Source organism: Ailuropoda melanoleuca, chromosome 2 (assembly GCF_002007445.2).
Source record: "Ailuropoda melanoleuca isolate Jingjing chromosome 2, ASM200744v2, whole genome shotgun sequence".
In the NCBI taxonomy this organism is placed as follows: domain Eukaryota; kingdom Metazoa; phylum Chordata; class Mammalia; order Carnivora; family Ursidae; genus Ailuropoda; species Ailuropoda melanoleuca.
Genome location: NC_048219.1, coordinates 113,080,562 through 113,103,365, shown reverse-complemented (window position 1 = coordinate 113,103,365; position 22,804 = coordinate 113,080,562). Strand labels below are relative to the sequence as shown.

At 34.1% G+C, this 22,804-nt stretch overlaps 1 protein-coding gene across 1 annotated transcript in view; it reads left to right on the top strand.

The window, feature by feature from the left end:
* Window positions 1–22,804, top strand: part of LRP1B (LDL receptor related protein 1B) — a 1,837,899-nt gene that overhangs the window by 1,118,356 nt on the left and 696,739 nt on the right. The window contains exons 14-16 of the mRNA XM_034642051.1: window positions 5,534–5,656; window positions 17,327–17,467; window positions 22,081–22,206. Coding sequence (XP_034497942.1) covers window positions 5,534–5,656; window positions 17,327–17,467; window positions 22,081–22,206 — 390 coding nt within the window. The remainder of the gene's footprint in view (window positions 1–5,533; window positions 5,657–17,326; window positions 17,468–22,080; window positions 22,207–22,804) is intronic.

The window sequence follows — 22,804 nt, the reverse complement described above, 5'->3', positions numbered from 1 at the left end:
TTTTTTCTCATATGCTACTGTTGTTTCTTCTGATTAATTAATAAACTTTCCTTCCTTTTCATTTACATTAGATATCTAGAAGAATTGTTAAAATCTTCTCCTGAAATTTTGCGGATAAATTATAGCAATTGTATAAAACTAATACACTTTTACCTGTTTATTCTCTAGGTTCAAAAGCACACTTTTATTTTTCCCACATGTTTTAGAGAATGAGATCATCAAAACTAAGTGCAATATCTAAAAAGGGTTAATGAATAGTTTCTTATATAGAATTAAAAATAATAGATTAGCTTCTATGCCAAATATATTAAATTTATTAACTAATAATTAACTGTAATTCTAACTACCAGAAAATGGGCTAAATATTCTTATTTGAATCTCATAAAAGATGTTTAAGGCAGATATTATGATTTCTATTGTGCATATGAAAAACCCAAGGATCAGGTAGATGTAGCTATTTGACCCCAGGAAACAATGAGCCAGGAATAAACTAAGATTCAGGTTCAGGTTTATCTGACCATAACGTGTTTTTATGTGTCTAATTTATGTGGCCAAATTTATGAAAATTATATAAAACTACTATCCTTTTAAATAGAAGGAAAAGAGTATGTCTTTTCTCTAGTCATTGCAGTTTTGTCATTGATAAATTTTTTTTTAAGATTTTTATTATTTATTCGACAGAGATAGAGACAGCCAGCGAGATAGGGAACACAAGCAGGGGGAGTGGGAGAGGAAGAAGCAGGCTCAGTGGAGGAGCCTGATGTGGGGCTCGATCCCATAACGCCGGGATCACACCCTGAGCCAAAGGCAGACGCCCAACTGCTGTGCCACCCAGGCGCTCCGTTGTCATTGATAAATTTTTATTCAAAACTTTTTTTAAAAAATATAAAGTTCTTGACTACCTTATAGAACCCAGGATTCAGAGATCTTATATTACAAAGCACTAGTATAACAGACACAGTAATTTTTATTTAATGTATGACTTGTTTATTAACCACGTTATTGTGTAGGTCTACTAAGATTTACATTTAGTGATAGGGATATTATCACAAAATTTGTGTTTCTTTCCAAATTTTCCATTTTGGAAATAATCACCATAAAAAAATAACCCAAAAGAGTAATTAGGCTCTTGATAGAATTAATGCATTTGCATGCATGTGTGCCCACAGCCCCCCCTACACACAGAGGCACACACACCCCACACAAAGTAGCTTCAAAGCAAGGCGAATGTAAACAAAATTTTCAATGAGTATATAATCTTACAAGAGAGAAAAGACACATTTTATCCTTTTCTGGGATTGACTGACATCATTCAAAGTTTATTCTTCTGAAATTATCCTGGATGAAATCAGGATCTGCACTAAGAATCCCATTCCACTGGTTTTATCCAACTTTTAGAATGAGTGTAAAGTCTAATTTCTCTTCCAGACTACAAGTCAAACTGTCTCTCCATCAAGTAGGATAAAGAAAATCTCCATCAGTTTATTTGTTTCATATTAGGTGCAGAGACTTCTAGCTTCACATGTGATAGAACTCTGAGAAGTGAAGAGTCCCAGGAAGCATATAGAAAAGGGGATTCTTCTCCTCACCATTCTGATGACGATCTAGATAAAATGAAACAGTGGGATTCCTTTGTGGTGATGATTTACATATTCTGGCATCTGCTAGAAATAAAAGATACTTTATTAACAAAAGTTAAATTACTAAGGTCTATAAACAGCCATATTTTACTTTATTTTATTATTTTATTTGAGTATAGTTGACACATAATGTTACATTCATTTCAGGTGTACAATTTAGTGATTTGATAAGTGTATACATTATACTAATGCTTACCATAAGGGTAGCTGCCATCTGTCCCATTACATTGCTATTAAAATATAATTGACTGTATTTCTTATGCCCTGCTTCTTATTCCTATGACTTAGTCATTCCATAACTGGAGGCTTGTATTTCCTTCTCCCCTTCACCCATTTTGCCCATTCACCCACCCCCTTCCCTCTGGAAACCATCAGTTCTCTCTATAGTTCTAATTCTGCTTTTTGTTTATTCATTTTTTTAAAGATTTCATTTATGAGTGGAATCATATAGTATTTGCCTTTCTCACTCTGACTTATTTTACTTAGCACAATACACTCTAAGTCCATCCATGTTGTCTCCAATGGCAAGATCTCACCCTTTTATGGTTGTATAATATTCCTGTGTGTGTGTGTGTGTGTGTGTCTGTGTGCATACACCACATTTTCCTTATCCATTTGTCTGTTGATGGACACTTTGATTGCTTCCATGTCTTGGCTATTGTAAATAATGCTATAATAAATGTACGGTGCATATATCTTTTTGAGTTAGTAAGCACTGATATTTTAATATGGGTTTGTAAAATGTTTTCATATATCATTTGTGTCTTTATTACTGTTCTTTGACAGTTATGATACATCTTTAAATAATCTACCTTGAAATGCAAACTATGTAGACAGAGTATATGTATACTTACATGCAAATGAGACAAGCCTCTTTATCTTCTTAAAACAGACTTATATATATCAACATACTTGTACCTTGTATCTATACACCCAAATTATTGTTTCTGTCATATTGCTAACTAAAATTCTTTCATTCATTCATCAACTAATGTTTATCAAACACTCTCCTGTGCCAGATTCTATAAAGGGTAGAATAATTCCACTTCTCTTAACTAACATATTGGGGGGAAAAAAGAACAAAGATTTTGACCCAAACAGACCACAATCTTGAACTTAATTTTAAAAGTTAATTCTCGTTTATTTTCCTTGAATATTTGATTCTTTTAAAACTATTTGCTTCCACAGTAATTTAATCTAGGATTTCATTATGCTGTTTTCCCTGTATTTTTTCTGTCCTTTATTGATTTAATTTTATTTTGTCACATATAAAGAAGTTAAGAGTAAGAGCATGAATTTTAGATTGAGAAAAATACATATTTCTAATTATTTAAAAATGAGGTTAATAAATAATCCTAATTCTAAATCTTTATTTTAAATAAGGATTATTAATTTCTAGGCATTAGAAAAAGGCATTTAAACCATATATCAGAGGGGAGGGGGTGGGGGAATGGGATAGACTGGTGATGGGTAGTAAGGAGGGCACATATTGCATGGTGCACTGGGTGTTATATGCAACTAATGAATCATCGAACCTTGCATCAGAAACCAGGGATGTGCTGTATGGTGACTAATATAATGTAATAAAAAAACATTAAAAAAATAAATAAATAAACCATATCCACCAGTAGTCCCATGTGTAAATGAGATAAACCTACCTTAGAAGTTTATTATAAAAATTGAATTAAATTAAATACATATGTATAAACAAAAAGAAAGAAAGAAAGAAAGAAAGAAAGAAAGAAAGAAAGAGAGGAAGAGAAAGAAAGAAAGAAAGAAAGAAAGAAAGAAAGAAAGAAAGAAAGAAGCTATCCCTGGCATTGATGATTATGGATTTCCAATAATGATAGCTATCAATGTGTTAATGAACACTCTTTCATTGATGTTTATGTATAAAATTTTTAATGCTGTTTATAGTCACTAAATCATATTTTCAAGAGAATGTTTTTACATGAAAAGTTTGCAACCTACTAGAAACTCAAAGACTGCCACATGAGCTGTATCTAAAATATGTTGAAGTGATAAATTCACTAAAATAAAGATCTAGGCAATTCCCATGAGAGATATGGAAGTATTCAAATTAATTTAGATTTTGGATTTCTATCATGACTAATATATAGTATTCACAGGAAGGGAATATATTTAAAATTTTGAGTAATGTTAATTTATTTCTAAATACTTAAATGTCATATTCAACGGGAATGGTAAGCATGAGTCATGCTATTAAAATGATATTTAGCATATATTTTTAATATGAAAATGTGTCATGATATATTGCTTTCAGTACTTCCTTATTTTTTACTGTTTTAAATTCTTCATATACTTCTCAAAATATTTTGATTAAATCAACTTTTCAAGAATCTGAATGTTACTAAAATAATGAATATACAGTTTAACCCTGTACATAATATGCATAGCATATTCAGAACACCTAAGTATCCAATGAAGTATTACATTTTATCCTATAGTTATGGAATAAACATGGCTATATCTGGAAACTACTTGGAAAATCTCTGCATTCCTTACTGGAAAAAACTTGAACTAAGCTTCATTATCCTCTGAGTTTGAAAATTGATACTAAAACTTGAATTATTAGCTTCCTTAGCTTTCAAGTATATTTTTACTTTTCATAAACACAGCAAATTTAATTTACTTCTCATAGTAATGGAAGGACATGATTATGTACCTCAGGTTGTTTCTACTGATCTGTGGACACACAAAATAATCTATGGGAATGAGTTAAATATTTATTGCATATAGCAACATTTTGATAGTTTTTGTTCATTTGTGTCATTTTTTAACTCATTCCTTAATATTCTCTACCAAGCACACCCAACCCCTGAGGCCCACAGTACAATAACCTCATCTGTCTCTTTAGTCACATTTTTGGCACTTGTGCTTTGACTGCAAATACACCTTGTATTATCATATTATTTTGTTGTATGCTTCCGAGTAATTGAAAACTATTTTTAATGTTTAAGTCAGATTTTTCTGATATAATCAAAATGTTATTTATTAATACCTTGAAAATGCAACAGTGTAAAATGGCCTGACATTTACTCTGCTAGTTGAATTGCTAGTGTTATAGAGTTATTTGTAACATTCTGCAGGTATACATCTAAATAAATATACTTTCTTCCTTGCCTTTCCATCTTGTCATCAAAATGGTGATTACCTGTATTGCATAGAATCTCCAACCTTTTCAAAATTTTATGTCAGTTTTATCTTAGTTTCCAAGGTTGTCTCACAAATGTTCATGGATAATATCTTTGTGAATCTACCAGGCTTTATTGATGTTTGTTGCGTACCTCATCAGTGCCTCTGCTGGTTAGGTCTACGGGGGTGGTCCACTGGGACAACACTTCTACTCTTGTGCGTTGTACATTCTGCTGGTACTAGCTAGGCTGTTCATTTTGAAGGTTTCACAGATAGCCTGTGTTCCTTGACAAGAAGGAAGAATATTCCACCCCTTTCCCCTGTGCTCATTTGTTTTCTGTTTACAAGGTATCCAAAATCTAAGTGTTAGTGATCCACTTTAGAAAGAAATCAGACTTGAATAAACTAGGTCTAATCTGCTATCCTGGACAGATATCATCATGTCATGTAACCTTCCTCTGTCCTGGTACTTATCTGCACACATACCTCTATCTCTTTTAACCAACGTGAAAGTCCTTTTATTTCCCAGAGCATCATATATTTTTAAATGTTTCTGAATTTTATTTAGGGTTCAGTAGGTATCCTGACTACATTAATGATATGTAATATACATATGCATATATATATGCAGCCATTTTTATGCCTACATATGTCTCCTAGAAAGAATGTGAACTTGAACTGGCTAACTTTGGATAGAATCAGACTTCTCTGACATGTTCACTTTCCTCCTTTTGCAGGTGACAATATGTGCCGAGTAAATAACGGGGGCTGTAGTACACTGTGCTTGGCTATTCCAGGAGGCCGAGTATGTGCTTGTGCTGATAATCAACTTTTAGATGAAAACGGGACAACTTGCACATGTAAGTTTTGTTTGTTTGTTAGTTACACTCATTGATTAGACGTCTTTTTGAAGAAAAAAAGTAGGTGAAACCAAAGGAATTAAAATCAAACTTGGAAAGAGAAATTCAGATAATCACTTAGGTATAATTCTCATTAGATTACAAATAATTAACTGAATTAATTTATATTAAAAATGGTTTAATAATGATGAAGTTTTCCAGAGCATTTGCAACTACTGCTTAATAGTTTATAGATAAACAAATAAATACAGTTTAGTAATAAGATATACATATATAAAATATTTTATATATATTCATATATGTTATATATGTTTATGTATATTATATAGTTTATATATATAGTTTATGTATGTGCTGTATATAAAATATATAATAGTTTAGTAATATATATATACACACACACACACACATATATACCACAGAGGAAAATGCTTCATAAAGTTGTTAAGGACCTTCACCATTAGAACAAGCTCAGTTATCTATCTTTGTAGAAGAGAAAAGGAAGAGGCAAAAAAGAGACCTAGGGAAATCCTAGACTTTATCAAAATACTGCAGCAATTGGATTGATTGACCTGGATTAAAGGCACTTTATTAACATTTACTGACCTTCCTCAATCTACTGCATCTTGTTGTTCCAATGTGACCCTTTTGAAATTTGTTCTCTTTATACATATCAAGTCCGTTCATCATAGCAATAGGAACAATGCTATGTATGTATTGAATGCTATAGAAATGTATCTGGAATGTTTGATATTGAATTGCATGCTATTCATGATTCTTCAGAGAAACAGAATTTAGAAGATGTAAATAAATAGAAAGAGACTTATTATGAGGAATTGGCTCATGCACTTACGGAGGCTGACAACTCCAGTATCGGCAGTCAGCAAGTTGGAAACTGAGGAGTACCGATGGTGTAGTTCCAGTCTGAATGCTGTAGGTTGAAGACCCAAGAAGAGCCAGTGTTTCAACTGGAGTCTGAAGGCAGGAAAAAAGCAGTGTCCCAGTTCAAGGCAGTCAGGCAGAAAGAATTCCTCTTACATGCAGGAAGGTGGGCCTTTACGTTCGATTCAGGCCTTCAACTGATTGAGGGCCACTCACTTGCTTAATTTAGTCTACAGATTCCAATGTTAACACGCTCACAGACACACCCAGAATGATATTTGACCAAACGTCTGAGCACTCTAAGGCCTACTCAAGTTGACACATAAAATTAACCGTCACAAATTATTAAATAATACATAAATAAATGCATTTTTTCATCAGTTATAATGCTTGTCTCAGGGGAGCAGAAGGAGAAATAAGTATAATAAAGAAGATTTCAACTTATCTGAAATGTTTTATTTCTTCTGAAGAAGAAACAATGTGAATATGGGATTTTTACAAATGATTTAGTATATAGTAAGATTTGAGAAATATACAGAAAAAATTTAAGTGGAAAATCCACCCATTTTGCCACTATTCAGTAATAAACTACTAAGACATTTTCATGTTGTTCCTTATAATTATATATCCCTGGAGGTTATTATTTTTTACTACTACTAATAATCATATGTAAAATTTATTGAATTCTTACATAAGATGTGGGACTTTATGATAAATTTTCATGGTTCTCATTAGCCCTTACAATAATCATATAAGGAAGATAGTATTATTACTTGAGGGTTAATAACTTTTCATAATTCACATAATTAGTATATAGGACATTTGGAATTTAGACCCCAAATTGTTTTGGAGACAGAATTCTTAGTTATGTTGCAATTTTACACAGTTTGGATCATACCACAGTATCATTTACTTTGTGCTTTATTTTTACTTAATAGGAGCATAAGCATATTATCGTGTGACTAAACATTCTTTGTAAACACAATTTTTAAACCATTTATCTTCATTTTTCGACTTGATGTTTGGTGTTATTTCTGATGTATTGTTATAGGCTATGTGTATATTTCTTTATTGTTTATGATCCCTTCTGTAGTTTACCTTATAGTCCATGGTCAATTTGTTACATTTTCTTTTTTAAGCATTTGGAATAATACCACCAGTTTTAAATTCTATTATTATTATTTTGAATTTTAACTATTTGAGATGAGGACTTTGGCTTTCTTTATATATTCTCTTTATCTTCCTCAACTTCATTCCTTATTATAATTTAGGATTTCTGAAAAGGAGTATTATTTTGAATCATCAATCAGTAAGTCTTTTTATAAAACGTTTTGACAATGTATAGCTAGTCTTTTTAATCAATTTTTTTTTAAAGATTTTATTTATTTATTCGACAGAGATAGAGACAGCCAGCGAGAGAGGGAACACAAGCAGGGGGAGTGGGAGAGGAAGAAGCAGGCTCATAGCGGAGGAGCCTGATGTGGGGCTCGATCCCATAACGCCGGGATCACGCCCTGAGCTGAAGGCAGACGCTTAACCGCTGTGCCACCCAGGCGCCCCTTTTTTAATCAATTTTATAATATTTTCTTTTAGACCTGACTCCACGCTTCATTGGTTGTATTGCTTAGTATTCAAACTTTGGTTCCTCGTTGTTTAATTATTAATTTTCACTGATGTTTAGGATAGATAAAGTATTTCTTGAAGCTGCTTCTCCAAGAAGAGCACAAAGACTGCATAGTGTGGAGTTCCTGTGTTTTCTAAATAGATTTCCTTTGCATTTATGTGTGATTGACGATTCTGGATATTAATTCTTGGCTAAACAAAAAATGTCTTCAAAATTCTGGAAATACTATTTAATTTATTCTGGGATAATATACTTGAGAGTAGAAATATGAATTTTACTTCTCTGGGCAAACTTTTTTCGTTGTTAGTAGGATTTTTAAATTGTCTATTAAGACAATTCCTATAGAACATAATATCTGAAGTATACATTATTTGAGTCATCGGGTGGTTTCCTTCCTTTGTTCTGTAGTATTATTTTTTAATTTCTATTTTGTTATTTATCTATCTTCAGAAATCTGTCAAGACCAATGTTATCCTGGGTATTGAGAGAGAAAAAAGGTATAGTTTATATGTACATTTCCTAGTTCAATTTTCAGTATCTACCACAGATTCATGTGAAGTTATTTTTCTGGTATAAAATGAGATTTTTTGCTATCCCAGAGAGATATTTTGAATACAAGAAATGTGCGTGTGTACATACATGCACACATCCACACAGACAGACACATACATGGTAACCCTTATGGACCCCCACCAAGTATCATCCTGCCTTTCCTCTACCCTCAGATTTCCTCTCAAGCATGGAAGGTAACAGTGCAAGTATCTCCTTTTTTGATAGATACAAACCTTAGTCAGTGCTGCAGGAGTGAAGGGTCTCTCTTTTTACCTAAAGATAGATAGGCTTATTCAATTTTTATGGTATAAGTTAGGGAAGCTTCTGGATGAATATTTAAATCTTGTCCTATCGGTCTTGCAAAAAAGTCAAAATTCCCTTAAGATAGTGTCAGTCGAATGATCAAGAGGCTGAGTTTTTAAGGATCTTGTGAGGTTTTATCCTTCATCTTAGTTTTCATAGCGGGAAGTTGGAGGGAGAGTGTATACATCAGATAGATATATCTAGATGGTTTTTTAAGCTTGAAATGTTCTAATTAGTTCTTTAATTTTAATTGTGTGAATCATAATTATCTGGATCATTGACATCCAAATTATCTTTTCTATTTCCTTCATTCTATGCCCCATTAAAAATTTATGGATTTCTTATGAGTTGGCAAATCTATATCTATGTCGATATTGATATAGAAAAGATACTGACCATTGGATAGCTCTGTGTAAATAAAAATTGGGTGACTTTTGGCTTTTAAGGAAATACTATACACAATGTTGGTCATACAGTTATGATAGGAAATTTGTTATCATGACTGGACACATATGATTATACATCTAGTGAGAGAAATTTTTCTGTGACTATTGGTGTCTTTCTAATATCTGCAATTCATTGATTATGCAACTCCAATGCAAGAAAAAGAGATAGAAAAGATTATTTTATCTGTACTTAGTACACTAAACAATGTTAAATCAACAAAGCCATCTGTGTTCTTATTTGGGAATTTGTTGTTGCATTTGTCTGTTTGAAACTCTACTATATCTTTAATAGGGCATGCAACTTGCCCAGGTTTCTTTCAAATGTAATGGGAAATATCATGAGTAAGCATATAATAAGTCATTTCTTACAAACAATCCATAGTGTGTTTATATAAATTATTCCAGTTTATACTCCTTTAATGGCAAAAGTTTTTTTAAGGATGTTAGTCTTCAGACACATGAAAAAATGCTCAACATCACTCAACATCAGGGAAATACAAATCAAAACCACAATGAGATACCACCTCATACCAGTCAGAATGAGTAAAATGAACAATTCAGGAAATAACAGATGTTGGTGAGGATGCAGAGAAAGGGGAGCCCTCTTATACTGTTAGTGAGAATGCAAGCTGGTGCAGCCAGTCAGGAAAGCAGTGTGAAGGTTCCTCGAAAAAGTTAAAAATAGAACTACCCTACAACCCAGCAATTGCACTTCAAGGTGTTTGTCCAAAGGATACAAAAATAGTGATTTGAAGGAGCACAGGAACCCCAGTGTTTATAGTAGTAGTGTCCACAATAACCAAAATATAGAAAGACCCCAGTTGTCCATCAACAGATAAACGGATAAAGAAGATGTGATATATATAATATATATAACGAAATACTACTCAGCCTTCAAAATGAATAAATACTTGCCACTTGCAATGATGTGCATGAACTAGAGGGTACTATACAGAGCAAAATAGGTCTGAGAAAGACAAATTCTATATAATTTCACTCATATGTTGAATTTAAGAAACAAAACAAATGAACATGGGGGAGGGAAAGAAAAATAAAATAAGATAAAACCAGAGATAGAGGCAAACCCTAAGAGACTCTTAACTATAGGAAACAAACTGAGGGTTGCTGGAGGGGAGGTGGGTGGGGGGTGGGGTAATTGGATGATGGACATTAAGGAGGGCACTTGATGTAATGAGCACTGGGTGTTTTGTGCAACTGATGAAGCACTGAATTCTACCCCTGAAACTCATAATCCTGAAACAAATAATAATATATGTTCACTAAGTTGAATTTAAATATATATATTTTTAAAAGTATATGTTAGCCTTAGTTTTCAGAGGAGGAAATTCAAGTGCAAAAGGACTACAAATAGAGTTCATGGTTGCAGAGGATGGTATAAAACAAATATGAGTGTACCACTAACTTCCCATGAATGCTGGTTCCTCTCAGCTTCAAATTTAGTTCAGGCTACATTACAGTTTTGTGAACTAATTTTAGCTGGATTAACTGTGTAATCTGAGTTAACAAGCAAAACAAAAATACATATTGCAACCATTGAGATATGATTGTCCTGGTCCAGTCATCCTCGTTGAATTGACATCAAATGAACAAAAACCCATTGGCAGTTGGTCAGAGCAGAAGTAAACACCAATGGTTGTTTCTCAATGAATTTGCACCATAAGGCTGTGCCAGAAGAGGCATTCACCCAGCAGAAAATATTGGCATGCTATGTGATTGATTAAGGATGAATTCTAATGCCATGCCTGGAAGGAATCAAGAATGAGAGTAGGCTGGATTCTTTGTCCTTGTGAATCTTGTGTGGCATGGGCAAATCCTTTCACAATTAGAAATGAGACCTAGGGTAGCATAGTAACTTGGAACTGACTGCCATAGAGAAGCTTATGTAAAGCCAGTAGATCAATTATCAAGTGAATTTTTTATTTATTTTGATACCTTTGTGGGGAGAAATACAATATACAAAACTAATAAATGTAGACATGGATAATCCCAAGAAAGTAAGTTAAGCTCCTAAAAAAATAGTCATTATATTTATAATAGGATAATTTTGCCTGGAGTAATAAGACAGTAATTCTTTAAATTCCTCTTTAGTCGCCTGAAAGAAAAGACAGAATTTTCCAATGTGCCTTATTCCCAAGAGAGCAACTTAAAAATATTGATCATCCAAGGGTAGCATTGCACAATTATATGTCAGTGGTACTCTGTGACCTTCTTTACCTTCTGGAACACCAGATATATTCCTCTGTCAAAAACAGTGCTCCACTATGGCTAAGCCATTTATCTGTTCAGCTGTGACAAGCCTTATGTTCTAGGATATATGCAATCTAATGTGTAGTAAAAAGTTTAAGGCAGTAAAAAGTTTAGAAGCCCCATTCAGATGAATATTTATGGCCTTCTGTGCATAGGAACTCACAGAAGATTGTGTACCACTTAGGTTGGCTGCTCAGAAGACCACTCTATCTAATGAAAGGTCATCCCGGTATGATCTAAAGGAGAAAATTCAAAACCCATAGCAGCATTTTTCACACTGCCTTCCTAAATAGGCAAGCTTATATAAAGGCAACAAAAACACTGCAATTTCAGGTTTCCTTTTAGGTTCTTTTATCTCTCTGCTCAAATAAAGGGATAGTTAGAAATTCTCCCAAAATACAAAAACAATCTGTTAAATAAACATATCCTAATGTGAAATGTATAGGGACCATAGGAAAACTTCATTTTATTTTTTTGTACTAGGACTCGTGCTTTTATGACTAACTTATCATAATTTTGATACGGTCAACAACAAAAAACATCAGTTGACAGAAGAGACAATGATTACTTTAGATACATTACCACACTGGGATTGAAAAGAAGAAAAGCGAAGTGACAAACATATGTACTTGTTCATGGGCACCACAGCTTACTAAACCAAGGTGAGGAACATATGTATTAAGCTCAGGAGCTGAGCTGAGATCCAAATCTGAGCTGATTCCAAACTAAAATAAAATAAACCAGCTTATTACTAGGGTTTCTTCCTTCACTTCATTATGATCTGGACGTGAACTCTGGCAATCCCCAGTTTTTACTGGAAAGTAATTCTAGAATGCGTATTTCCTTTTGCAGTGCATGGAAGAGTCATGCAGAGACCTTCTAATTTCAAGGTTCTAACAGCAGGTATCACAGGATGTTTGAGACCTGACAGTTCCTTGCCGGGAATGTTATGATTCATGTCATTTTATTTTTGATCCTGGTTCAATTAAAGGATTATTTATTACTTTGTCAGCTTCCTTACTGGTGAGATCATGTTGTAATATTCTTACTAGAAGTGACCCTGGTGGTAGAATTACAGGTTCTGCATCAGTTTTCAAATTCATGGTGCAAAACACAACTCTGGAGCAAAGCTTGCAATTCTAGCCTCTTGTTAATATATTGAAAGCAATCTATGTGTCTGACGAAACACCCAAGTGCTACATAGGTTCAGTCACATTAAACATTGCAACAAAGTCACATACGTGGAGCTTTTCCTATATATTCACTTTTTTGGTGTGGGGGAGCTTCATCACTCTTTCTGTTTATCTGCGTATGGATCTTTTTCCCTTCAATTAAACTAACTTCACCCATGATCTTGGGTGCTGGTAGAAGATTATTAGCTTTTGAGCCAGTTGAAGTGATATTGTTTTCCTGAAATATTTATATAGTCTCCAGAGATAGAAATTCTCACTATAATAAATGGCTGTAATGTAGGATTATGTCTCCGCTAATTGCAGTAAGTTAGGGAGCAAGTATTTTTTAATGTCTACCCTATGCTTCGTTCTATTCTAGGTATTATTCTGTTCTGTATGTGACATTGTCCTTCTTACATTCAAGAATTCCAAGTGGAAACATCAAATGTATAAAACTTATTTATAAAATGACTTCTTTATAGAGGTTTGTGCAAGGTATACAGAATACTAATCTTATTTTTTCTAGGTGCAATTAGCTCTTTTATGTGATGCCAAATATACTTGCTTCATCATCTCATTGATTCTCACAAAAGTAGGTAGATTGGCTGGCCATCAGCTGGGGTGCCACGATAAATGACATTGCTGCCTAATTTCAGAGTTAGGTCAACGCTTGGAAAAAGACCATCCTTTTTGATTGTCCAGGCTGCCATCTTATCCAGATTATCACTTATCACATTAAACATTTTCTTGATAATGGGCATTGCTAGCTCAAAAATCATCTGTCTTCTATCATTACAAATCCTGCACATACCTGACAGCATTGTTACCATGGTTTCTGTGTGACATACTACTGGTTACATCTGGAGGACTTGGGTTAGGACTAGAAAAAACCAATGACGTCATACACCTTGAAAGACTTTGGAAATCAGAACCGAGTATTTTTTAAAAAAATATTCACTATTAGGTCAACAATTCTGAAGGGTCTGAGATTTTACCCAATGCAAACTAACATGTTAACTTGTCAAAGATTCATAGATTCTGACAGAAGACACACAATTCCTGGATCATCACAGAAGGTTTTATTGCTCATGTCACAGCAGGCAGCATGAGTTTCATGTTCATATTCATTCTCTTTGCCCCACCCAGCCCCAAATCATATGGGGGCAATGCATAGGCAGGTCTAGGTGGATGCTGCCCACACAGTGAATTTTTATTCACACTGAAGAACCCTAAGCTTGAGTCTGCCAGAAAATCAGCCCAACCTTTGCCCCAAAGGGAGACATTGTCTTTACTATTTTGGCCAAGAAAAAAAAAAAAACTGCTCTCTGCTCTAAGGAGATGGCATTATCTGTCTTCCAAGGCTGTTAGCTATATAAGCATCCTTGAAAAAATGTCCAGAATAAAAACTGACACAAGACACATGGAGATGCCATGGAGAAATGCCTCTTGCCCAACAAATTATAGGGTCTAGAAGACTTGCAGACACACTTTAAAATGTCAAAGATATTTGTGTATGTTTCATTATATCTTTTCTTCCAGATATAAGCAATGTCAACTGCTGTTACAAATGATAATGATATTTACTAATGACATTGATAAAGACCAATAACAGCAATAAATATAAAAAGATGAAATTATCTCAGGAAGTTGGCTCTATTGGTTTTCAAACAATTGTTCATAACTATTGTGAAAAATGAAAATGAAACTTTGGACATTGTCATCATGTAGTTTTGAAAATCACCACCTGTGTATTAGCAAATATCATTTAAAAATAACCAACAATCCACACATATTGGAAACCATGTTTAAAACAAGTTTGAAAATTTTGCCTATTTTCATTCTTTCCATAATGATCTAAATATCACTTGAAAAACATTCAAACTCTAAACAGGCTTAAAGATCTTATCTCCAAATTGGTTATGTTAAATAATATTTAGTTTAAAATATTAATTTTGTGGGGAGTAGTTTGTCTTTCAATAGACATCTTGCTCATTTTTAATAAAGATGTGATGTTCAGAAGCAGCTATAATTTCACTCTTGTATATGGATATCCTTGATCATTTCTTAAAACTGTCAGTTGGGTTTATTTGATCAAATGACCATGTGAAAGCCAAGCTTTTTAAATCGTTGGGACTATTTTCAGAAGAGGAAAAAAAAATGGTTTCTTGAGTTTTTCAATCCTCAAGCTATGAAACAACTGAATTGATGTAACATTTCTTTGAAGTCAACTGTAGAGATTTTTCTCCTTTCCAGAGATGGTTGTCACTGCAATGTTAAGAGTTTCCATATTTTTGACAAAATGAAATGAATCAGTATTTTTGTTATTAAAACAAAGCTGACATTTTAATGAACTGAATATAGCTAAAGAAAATCTTAAAGCTGAACTTAAGTTCAGAGGAAGATGATTATATGGCAAATCAGGTTTCTTGTCTGACTGGATTTTTTTTTTAACTGAGAGTTTGTTGACCATTAAGCTTACTCATTATAGAATAGAAATTAATCAAAATACCCCTCATTAAATGCCCAATTTTAAGATGGGTTTATATGGATTCAAGGAAGAAATTACACCATCCTCAAAAATCTTAGGGTCCAATTGAGCAAACTTGAGACTCAAAGTAAGGAAAGTTTGCATGTCATCAGTGATCAATTCTAGAGATTTTGAGAGGAAAGCTCTATCCTAGAAAGGCCCAGACATGTCCCAATGTGTTTCTACTTTGCTTTGGTTACTATTCTCTCTCCCAGTTGCTGCTATAAATAGGCATCCTTGAGTTGAATAGGAGACCCAGTGATCTCCCCTTTTTGTTTTTATATTGTTGTCATTTCCTATTTGGGACTTGTTCTATATAGATAACAATTATTATTATTATTATTATTGTTATTAATTTTACTTTCAGAAATGATATCATTAGAGAAATTTCCACTTCAGCATTTTTATTGAAAAGGATTAGAATTAAAAAGGGAGACAAAATTACTGTCAATCCTTACATACAGCGTCTTCTTGTCTGAGAGGGGATAGAAAAGACACAGGCTTACATTTGTTCAAATTGAATATTTCATTTACCATACTGATTAGTTTTTACCCTTAAATCCTTAAGAATCTGGATTTAATGGGCAGTTTTTCTTTTCCAGCCACAGAAACCCTCATGCCTTGGGCCTCACTGAGAAACTCTCTGAAGCAAATTCTCCACAGTTATGGTTCAAGAGTCACATTCTCTCTTCCATTCTTTGGAGAAGGGGAAATACAAGGACTAAAGGAGTGCTAACACAAAGTGTTCTAGAAATGCCTAATATGTTTTCTCAGCATCCCTTATTATTGGCATGTATATAGGTTTTGTGACAGTTCATCTGTCCAAATGAGTTATCCAAAATAAAGTTTAAAGCCATCAAGACTGGGATAGAGGGTCCCCTGGGTGGCTCAGTCATTAAGCGTCTGCCTTCGGCTCAGGGTGTGATCGCAGCATTCTGGGATCGACCCCACATCAGGCTCCTCCGCTGGAAGCCTGCTTCTTCCTCTCCCACTCCCCCTGCTTGTGTTCCCTCTCTCACTGGCTGTCTCTATCTGTCAAATAAATAAATAAAATCTTTAAAAAAAAGACAAAAAAAAAAAAGACTGGGATAGAAAGATAGGCTTTTGTTTCTCTTAGCAATAAACCACCTTTTGATAATTCAACATATTTTTCAGTCCATGAAACACAAAGCATTTATTTTAACCATTACCACATATTCCTATCTCTTTATAGACTGCTATGAAATCCACTCAAAGAAAGCAAAACTGATCATAATAATAACACTTTCAATTTGTGAATAAATCCCAATCAACTGAATCCCTACCATTTGATTAGAGAATATGGGGTAGATAGAGAAAACACTGAATAGAATCTGGATGTATAATGAGATTATTTTTTATTAACTTAATACCTCCATGAATAGCTAACCAGAGCTGAATTTTTCTCCCACTTGCAGACCAGCTAGGTTAATATAACCATCATGGTTGTGCTCTTGCCTTATTTTTTCAATTTGATTAATTTGGGGTGTACTTATCTGTAAAATAGAGAAGTAAAATTTTTTGCCATGCCTACCCTGTAATGGGTCATGATGATAATTGAGATTATGAGTGAAAGCCCTTTGAAAAGTAAAACCAGACAGTTAACCTGACTATAAGGTGGTATTATGTTATTATTGCTGGTATTACTTATTATTTTGGTGACAGTTGTTTAAAATAAATCTTTAAAATTCTTACTGGAATAATTATTGTCAGAAAAACTTAAATTTTTCTCCTTTCCAGAGATGTCACTGCAATGTTAAGATGTTTTCATATTTTTTACAAAATGAAATGAATCAGCATTTTTGTTATTAAAACAAAGCTGACATTGTAATGAACTGACTATAGCTAGTACTGTTCATATGTTTTTTTTAATCCTAGTTAATCCTGGAGAAATATTGCCTCACATATGCAAAACTGGAGAATTCCGATGTAAAAACAGACACTGTATCCAAGCTCGCTGGAAATGTGATGGTGATGATGACTGTCTAGACGGAAGTGATGAAGATTCAGTAAATTGCTGTATGTTCTCCTTCAAGTAACAGTACATTTCCCTGAACCTTTTAGTTTTTTAAAGATTATATTTATTTATTTGAGAGAGAGAGAGAGCACGGGCAGGAGGGAGGGGCAGAGGGAGAGGGACAAGGAGGCTCCCAACTGAGCAGGGGGTCCCACATGGGGCTTGAACCCAGGACCCTGAGATCAGGACTTGAGCCAAAGGCAAACACTTAACTGACTGAGCCACCCAGGCACCCTCCTTGAGTCTTTTAGCATGTGAACTATCAAAGCAATTTGTGAAATCTAAAAATACCTGATAAAAATTGAACTTAGTTTTTTTTCCCCTCAGTCATCCTTTTATATAGGGTAGACTTTATATTGTCTCCTCACATGCTTTTAAAGCACTGCTTTTGTCCTGCTTTTACATCTTTAATATTATCATTTTGGTTGCTCTGGAAGTCCTCTCCTTCCCTCTTCTGTGCTCTCAGTGCCACCGCACCATTGTCAGAAGGTTGCTATAGGAGACCCTTTTGGATCTCTGAATTTAAAGATGTGGAACATCAATTTAAATTCCCTCAAGTCAGAATTACTCATACAGAAGGTCACAATCCACTCCATTGCTCCTTGGCAACAGGGCTTTGAAGAAGATCCAAAGAAACAAACATGGGTTTGAACATGTTATTACCTAACTTCACTAGCTCGGTACATGGTAGGAGACACACATGGGGCACTCAGATAGAAATTCAAGGTTTGGGGGCACCTGGGTGCTCAGTCGTTAAGCATCTGCCTTTGGCTCAGGGTGTGATCCTGGCATTCTGGGATCGAACCCCTCATCAGGCTCCTCTGCTGGGAGCCTGCTTCTTCCTCTCCCACTCCCCCTGCTTGTGTTCCCTCTTTCACTGGCTGTCTTTCTCGGTCAAATAAATAAATAAAATCTTAAAAAAGAAAAAAAAAGAAAGAAATTCAAGGTTTGATTTTCTCCCCTTTGGCTTCTATCTAGCTGTTTATCATCTCCCACAATAGGAATAGTTTCATGTTTCTGGTTGGGATTGTCCCACATATGTGGAAGGAAGACACTTTAAGAAACACATGAAATAATGTTTTGAGAATATATTTGATTAGAGTCATATTGGAATAGTTTTGAGATATATAAAATATTTTTATATGGAGAGAGGTGTGTGATGGATATATGTATCCTTAGTCTTTTAATTTGACCTAGATAAATTATTTTAAAAAGGAAGTTATTTTTCATTCAATTGATGACATTTTCCAAGTTAAAATGGTTGAACTAATTGAGTTAATTGACAGTCTTCCATTTTCTTGTCTTTCTTTTCTTTCTTTCTTTTTTTTTAACCAAGTTATAAAAATAAAGTTTTAAAGATCTTTTGTTAAGCATGGACACAATCGGGGCATCTCGGTGGCTCGGTCGGTAAAACGTCTGCCTTCAGCTCAGGTCATGATCCCGGAGTCCCAGGATGGAGTTGTCTGGCTCCCTGCTTAGCAGGAAGTCTGCTTCTCCCTCTTCCCCACCATCCCCACTCTCCGTCCCCCGCTCGTACTCTCTCTCTCTCAAATAAATGAATAAAACCTTTTTTTTTAAATAATGGACAGAATTGGTCTAGGCACTTATATAATGCAGCTATCTGTATTTTTGGACAAAACTCCAAGAATATGAGCTTTTAAAATATATTTTCCAGTTGAATATATAAGCAGTAATTAATACATGAATATAACACTACTTTCCCTTAATTTTCAAGCATGGACTCTAACTTCAACATTATGTGCTCCATGTTTTCAACCCTATTAATATCTATACTATGAAGTATAAATCCGTAAATAACATATTAAATTCTAAATTGATAAAATTAGACAAAAATTTCAGAGTGGGAGGAACATTTCATCTAAGGATAAAGGGTATTTTTTCTTAACTCTTTTATACAAATGATGTATTATTTATTGATTAAATTACCTGCCTCATTCCTTCTGACTCACAATGTTTATTCATGGTTTTAGTGAATGCTCCCTGCATATCAGCGTAGTCTCAGAGCCCTGTGCAGAACACAAGTATTTTATCACAATATTCATGTAGTGTTCCTTTAGGTCCATGCTACTCCTTGTGTGATTGTTCTTTCATGAATTCACAAAGAAACTCATTTCCTCTAGGAGTATGTGGGGCATTGCATACTGTTACTTGTAGTGTTAAAATTCCTGGTCAGGATCTTTTTCTTAATTATGTTCATCACTTTCCCATACCATTACCCAAACCTATACTATGGACTTTTTCTGCAGTCTCCTATTTCACTTATAGTCCATATTCAATTCTTTATTTTTCATCTTTACCTCCTCTCAAGCTTCACTGGCTAAATTAGTCTTCTATCCTAGATTAACACGGCAAGTGCCTGCTATTATTCCTACCACTATTTCTCCCTTAACTAAAACCCAATTTTCCAAACTGCATCCAGAGTGTTATCTATAGTATGAAACCAAATCTCCTTATTTCAGTAAATCCATAACCAACAAGATAAATTCTAAAATCCATTGATTCACAAATAAACATCTTAGGTCTCATGTTTGCATTTTTAGTCTTACATGCCTACCATGCATACACTTACCTTCTTTGTTCTGATATATCAAGTTGGAGTGCAAATAGATCTCTAAAAAGTACCCTTTTGTTTCTCTCCTCTGTAACACTGCAGCTTATGGAAATCACCATGGTTTACCATGACCTTTATAGGGAAGTCTTTTTGAACATTGAAAAATCTCCTTCTCTGTACAGCCCAGTTGGAGTGAAACATCTCGTGTATATTCCTTTATCATGGTAGTGACCAAACAATATTGCAATTATATGCTTACTCACCTGGTGCATCTAAAAGATGGATGTCTTCATGAGGAGACACATCAGGTTGTAGTGTCAGAGTCTAATGTAGTCTCAGTCTCAGAGTCTAACATAGCACCCAGCACATGGAAAATAAATCACTAAACAAAAGGGGCAAAGGAAAACTAAACATCTCTGGCCACCTTCCGACAATATGGGATCTTTTCTAAACTTGCAGTGATTCTGAACAGTGTTATAATCCTGAGGTTTCATGGTTAATATTCTAGCACTATGTCATTCATTTCAGAGGATCATTTATATATTAAATACCCAAGAGCTTTGCCCTTGAATTCTGTTATCATTCTACTTTCTATCCTTTAGTGTCTCAATTCCAAATTACAGGACTATGGGTTGTATTTATGCCTCCTTTTTGTTTGTACCATACAGTACATCCCTGCTTTTTGATGTAAAGTTCGATGATTCATTAGTTGTGTATAACACCCAGTGCACCATGCAATACTTTTTGAACTCTGATTTACATCATTGATAAAAATTGCAAAGGTGCTTGATCAAGCTTTACTGAAGTATTTTTGCATAATCTTGGTACTTTAAAATTTTGATCCTCTAATATACTGGATGAATTTTATTCTCATAAACAACTATTCTTGCTAAACTTCCTGAAGTGAGTAGAAAATGTTAATCATGCTCAAATGCCAGAAAACAAAGGCTTCCCCCCCCTTTTTTTTACTACACATGAATAAAAACTTTCTAAATAAGTGATAAAACCACTTTCTCACCTAAGCTACTTTAAAGAAATAGTGTTTTATAGAAACTGGCTGGAAAGGCATACATTTGCTATGCAACAGCATGATAAAGATGGCTATTTTTTCAAATTCTAAGTAAAACTAATATCAAAATTTATTTTTATCATGGAGAAGTGCAACTACTAGACACAAGGAAAATTACTTCAAAAAGAATGTGAAGCGGTGAAACAAATACAGAGGAGCATGCCAATTCATTTAGGAATTCAGCCTCCAGGATGCAGGAAAAATAATCACAGAAGGTTAACTTTAAGATGGCCTCCTGCTGTGCTTAGATATTGGAGGTTTAATCCTTAGCTGTGCACGGCTTCCCATATGAGGATTGGTCTTATCCTCAGTATATTTTGTGGTTGCATGTTTATTTGTTCATACTAGGGATGAAAACTCTGGATGGTCATTTTGTTATTAAAATTATGCAGGATCTCATATTTAGCATCAACTCCAAATCACAAGTGTTGCATTTTTTTTCCTTCCAGTTCCAAGAAACACTGGGCAAAGCATAACCAAATTAGTCTTATTTAATAATTCAAAAAAGTACTGAACAGATGTGTGGCTTAAGAAAATGTATTTTTTGATATATGATTGAATTATTTGATACACACTTGTTATGTTTCATGTTAAAATTTGAGATCACTTTAAATGTTTTTGGTAAAAATTCTGAAATTGAGTTAATTGTAATAATGGATAGGAAAACAAGCTTAGTGATACAGTTGATTTTAGTGAAGACATGAACAAATGAATATATTTCCTTTTATGTGAGATTTCATTTACTTGGCGTCTTCTATAAAAGTATTACATTTTCACAGAGCCTCAAATATTAATATTTTCTATAAAATATGAAACAATGAATGAAAGAAGCCATGGCATTTATTGTACTATAATGTTATAATTACTGTAAGTTGTCTGTAACTATAACAAAATAATCATAATTTTATCCAATTTTAAATTATTAAACTTGCTTTTCCTCTCCCTCCACCCTCCCCCCATTCCCCTTCCCCCAGTCAATCATAGCTGTCCTGATGATCAGTTTAAATGCAAGAATAATCGCTGTATCCCCAAGAGATGGCTCTGCGATGGAGCTAATGATTGTGGAAGCAACGAAGATGAATCCAATCAAACTTGTTCAGGTAAAGGTTTGCTTGAATATATACATAAATCCCTTCCAAAGTTAGTCTCCATAAAAATGCAGGTCAGTGCTTTGAACTAAGCTGAACCTTCCTAAGGCTGATGATCTGATTATTGCAGTAGTAAATGAGTTCAGAGTTTGATGCCACAAAAGCTAGAATACAAATTATCTTTTCGTTAATCCGTGGGCATGACTCTGCTTTCCAAAGTAATTTGGCACTTTATCTATCCATATGGGTTGACTGTCAGTACACTGCTTGGACAAGACTTGTCCCCGCTAAACCTTAATTGGCAGTGGAGGGTGAGGTTTATTAGCGTGCTGTGATGGAGGACATCTCACAAGAAGAACTGTTTGTGTGTGTGTGTGTGTTTTGTTTTGTTTGTTTTTTACCTTGAAAAAAATAATCTATGTATTTTATTTAGTCTGCTGTAGAATACCTCTGTGAATAGCTTTCTGTTCCTGGCACATTATTTATGTGGGGTAGTTTTTTTTTTTTTCCTTTTTCACGAAGTCCCAAGATCATGAAGCCTATTTGTATTTCCATATAATTTCTCCCATTGTAATACATCTGTGAATCCCTAGCCAGATTCTCTTTGAAT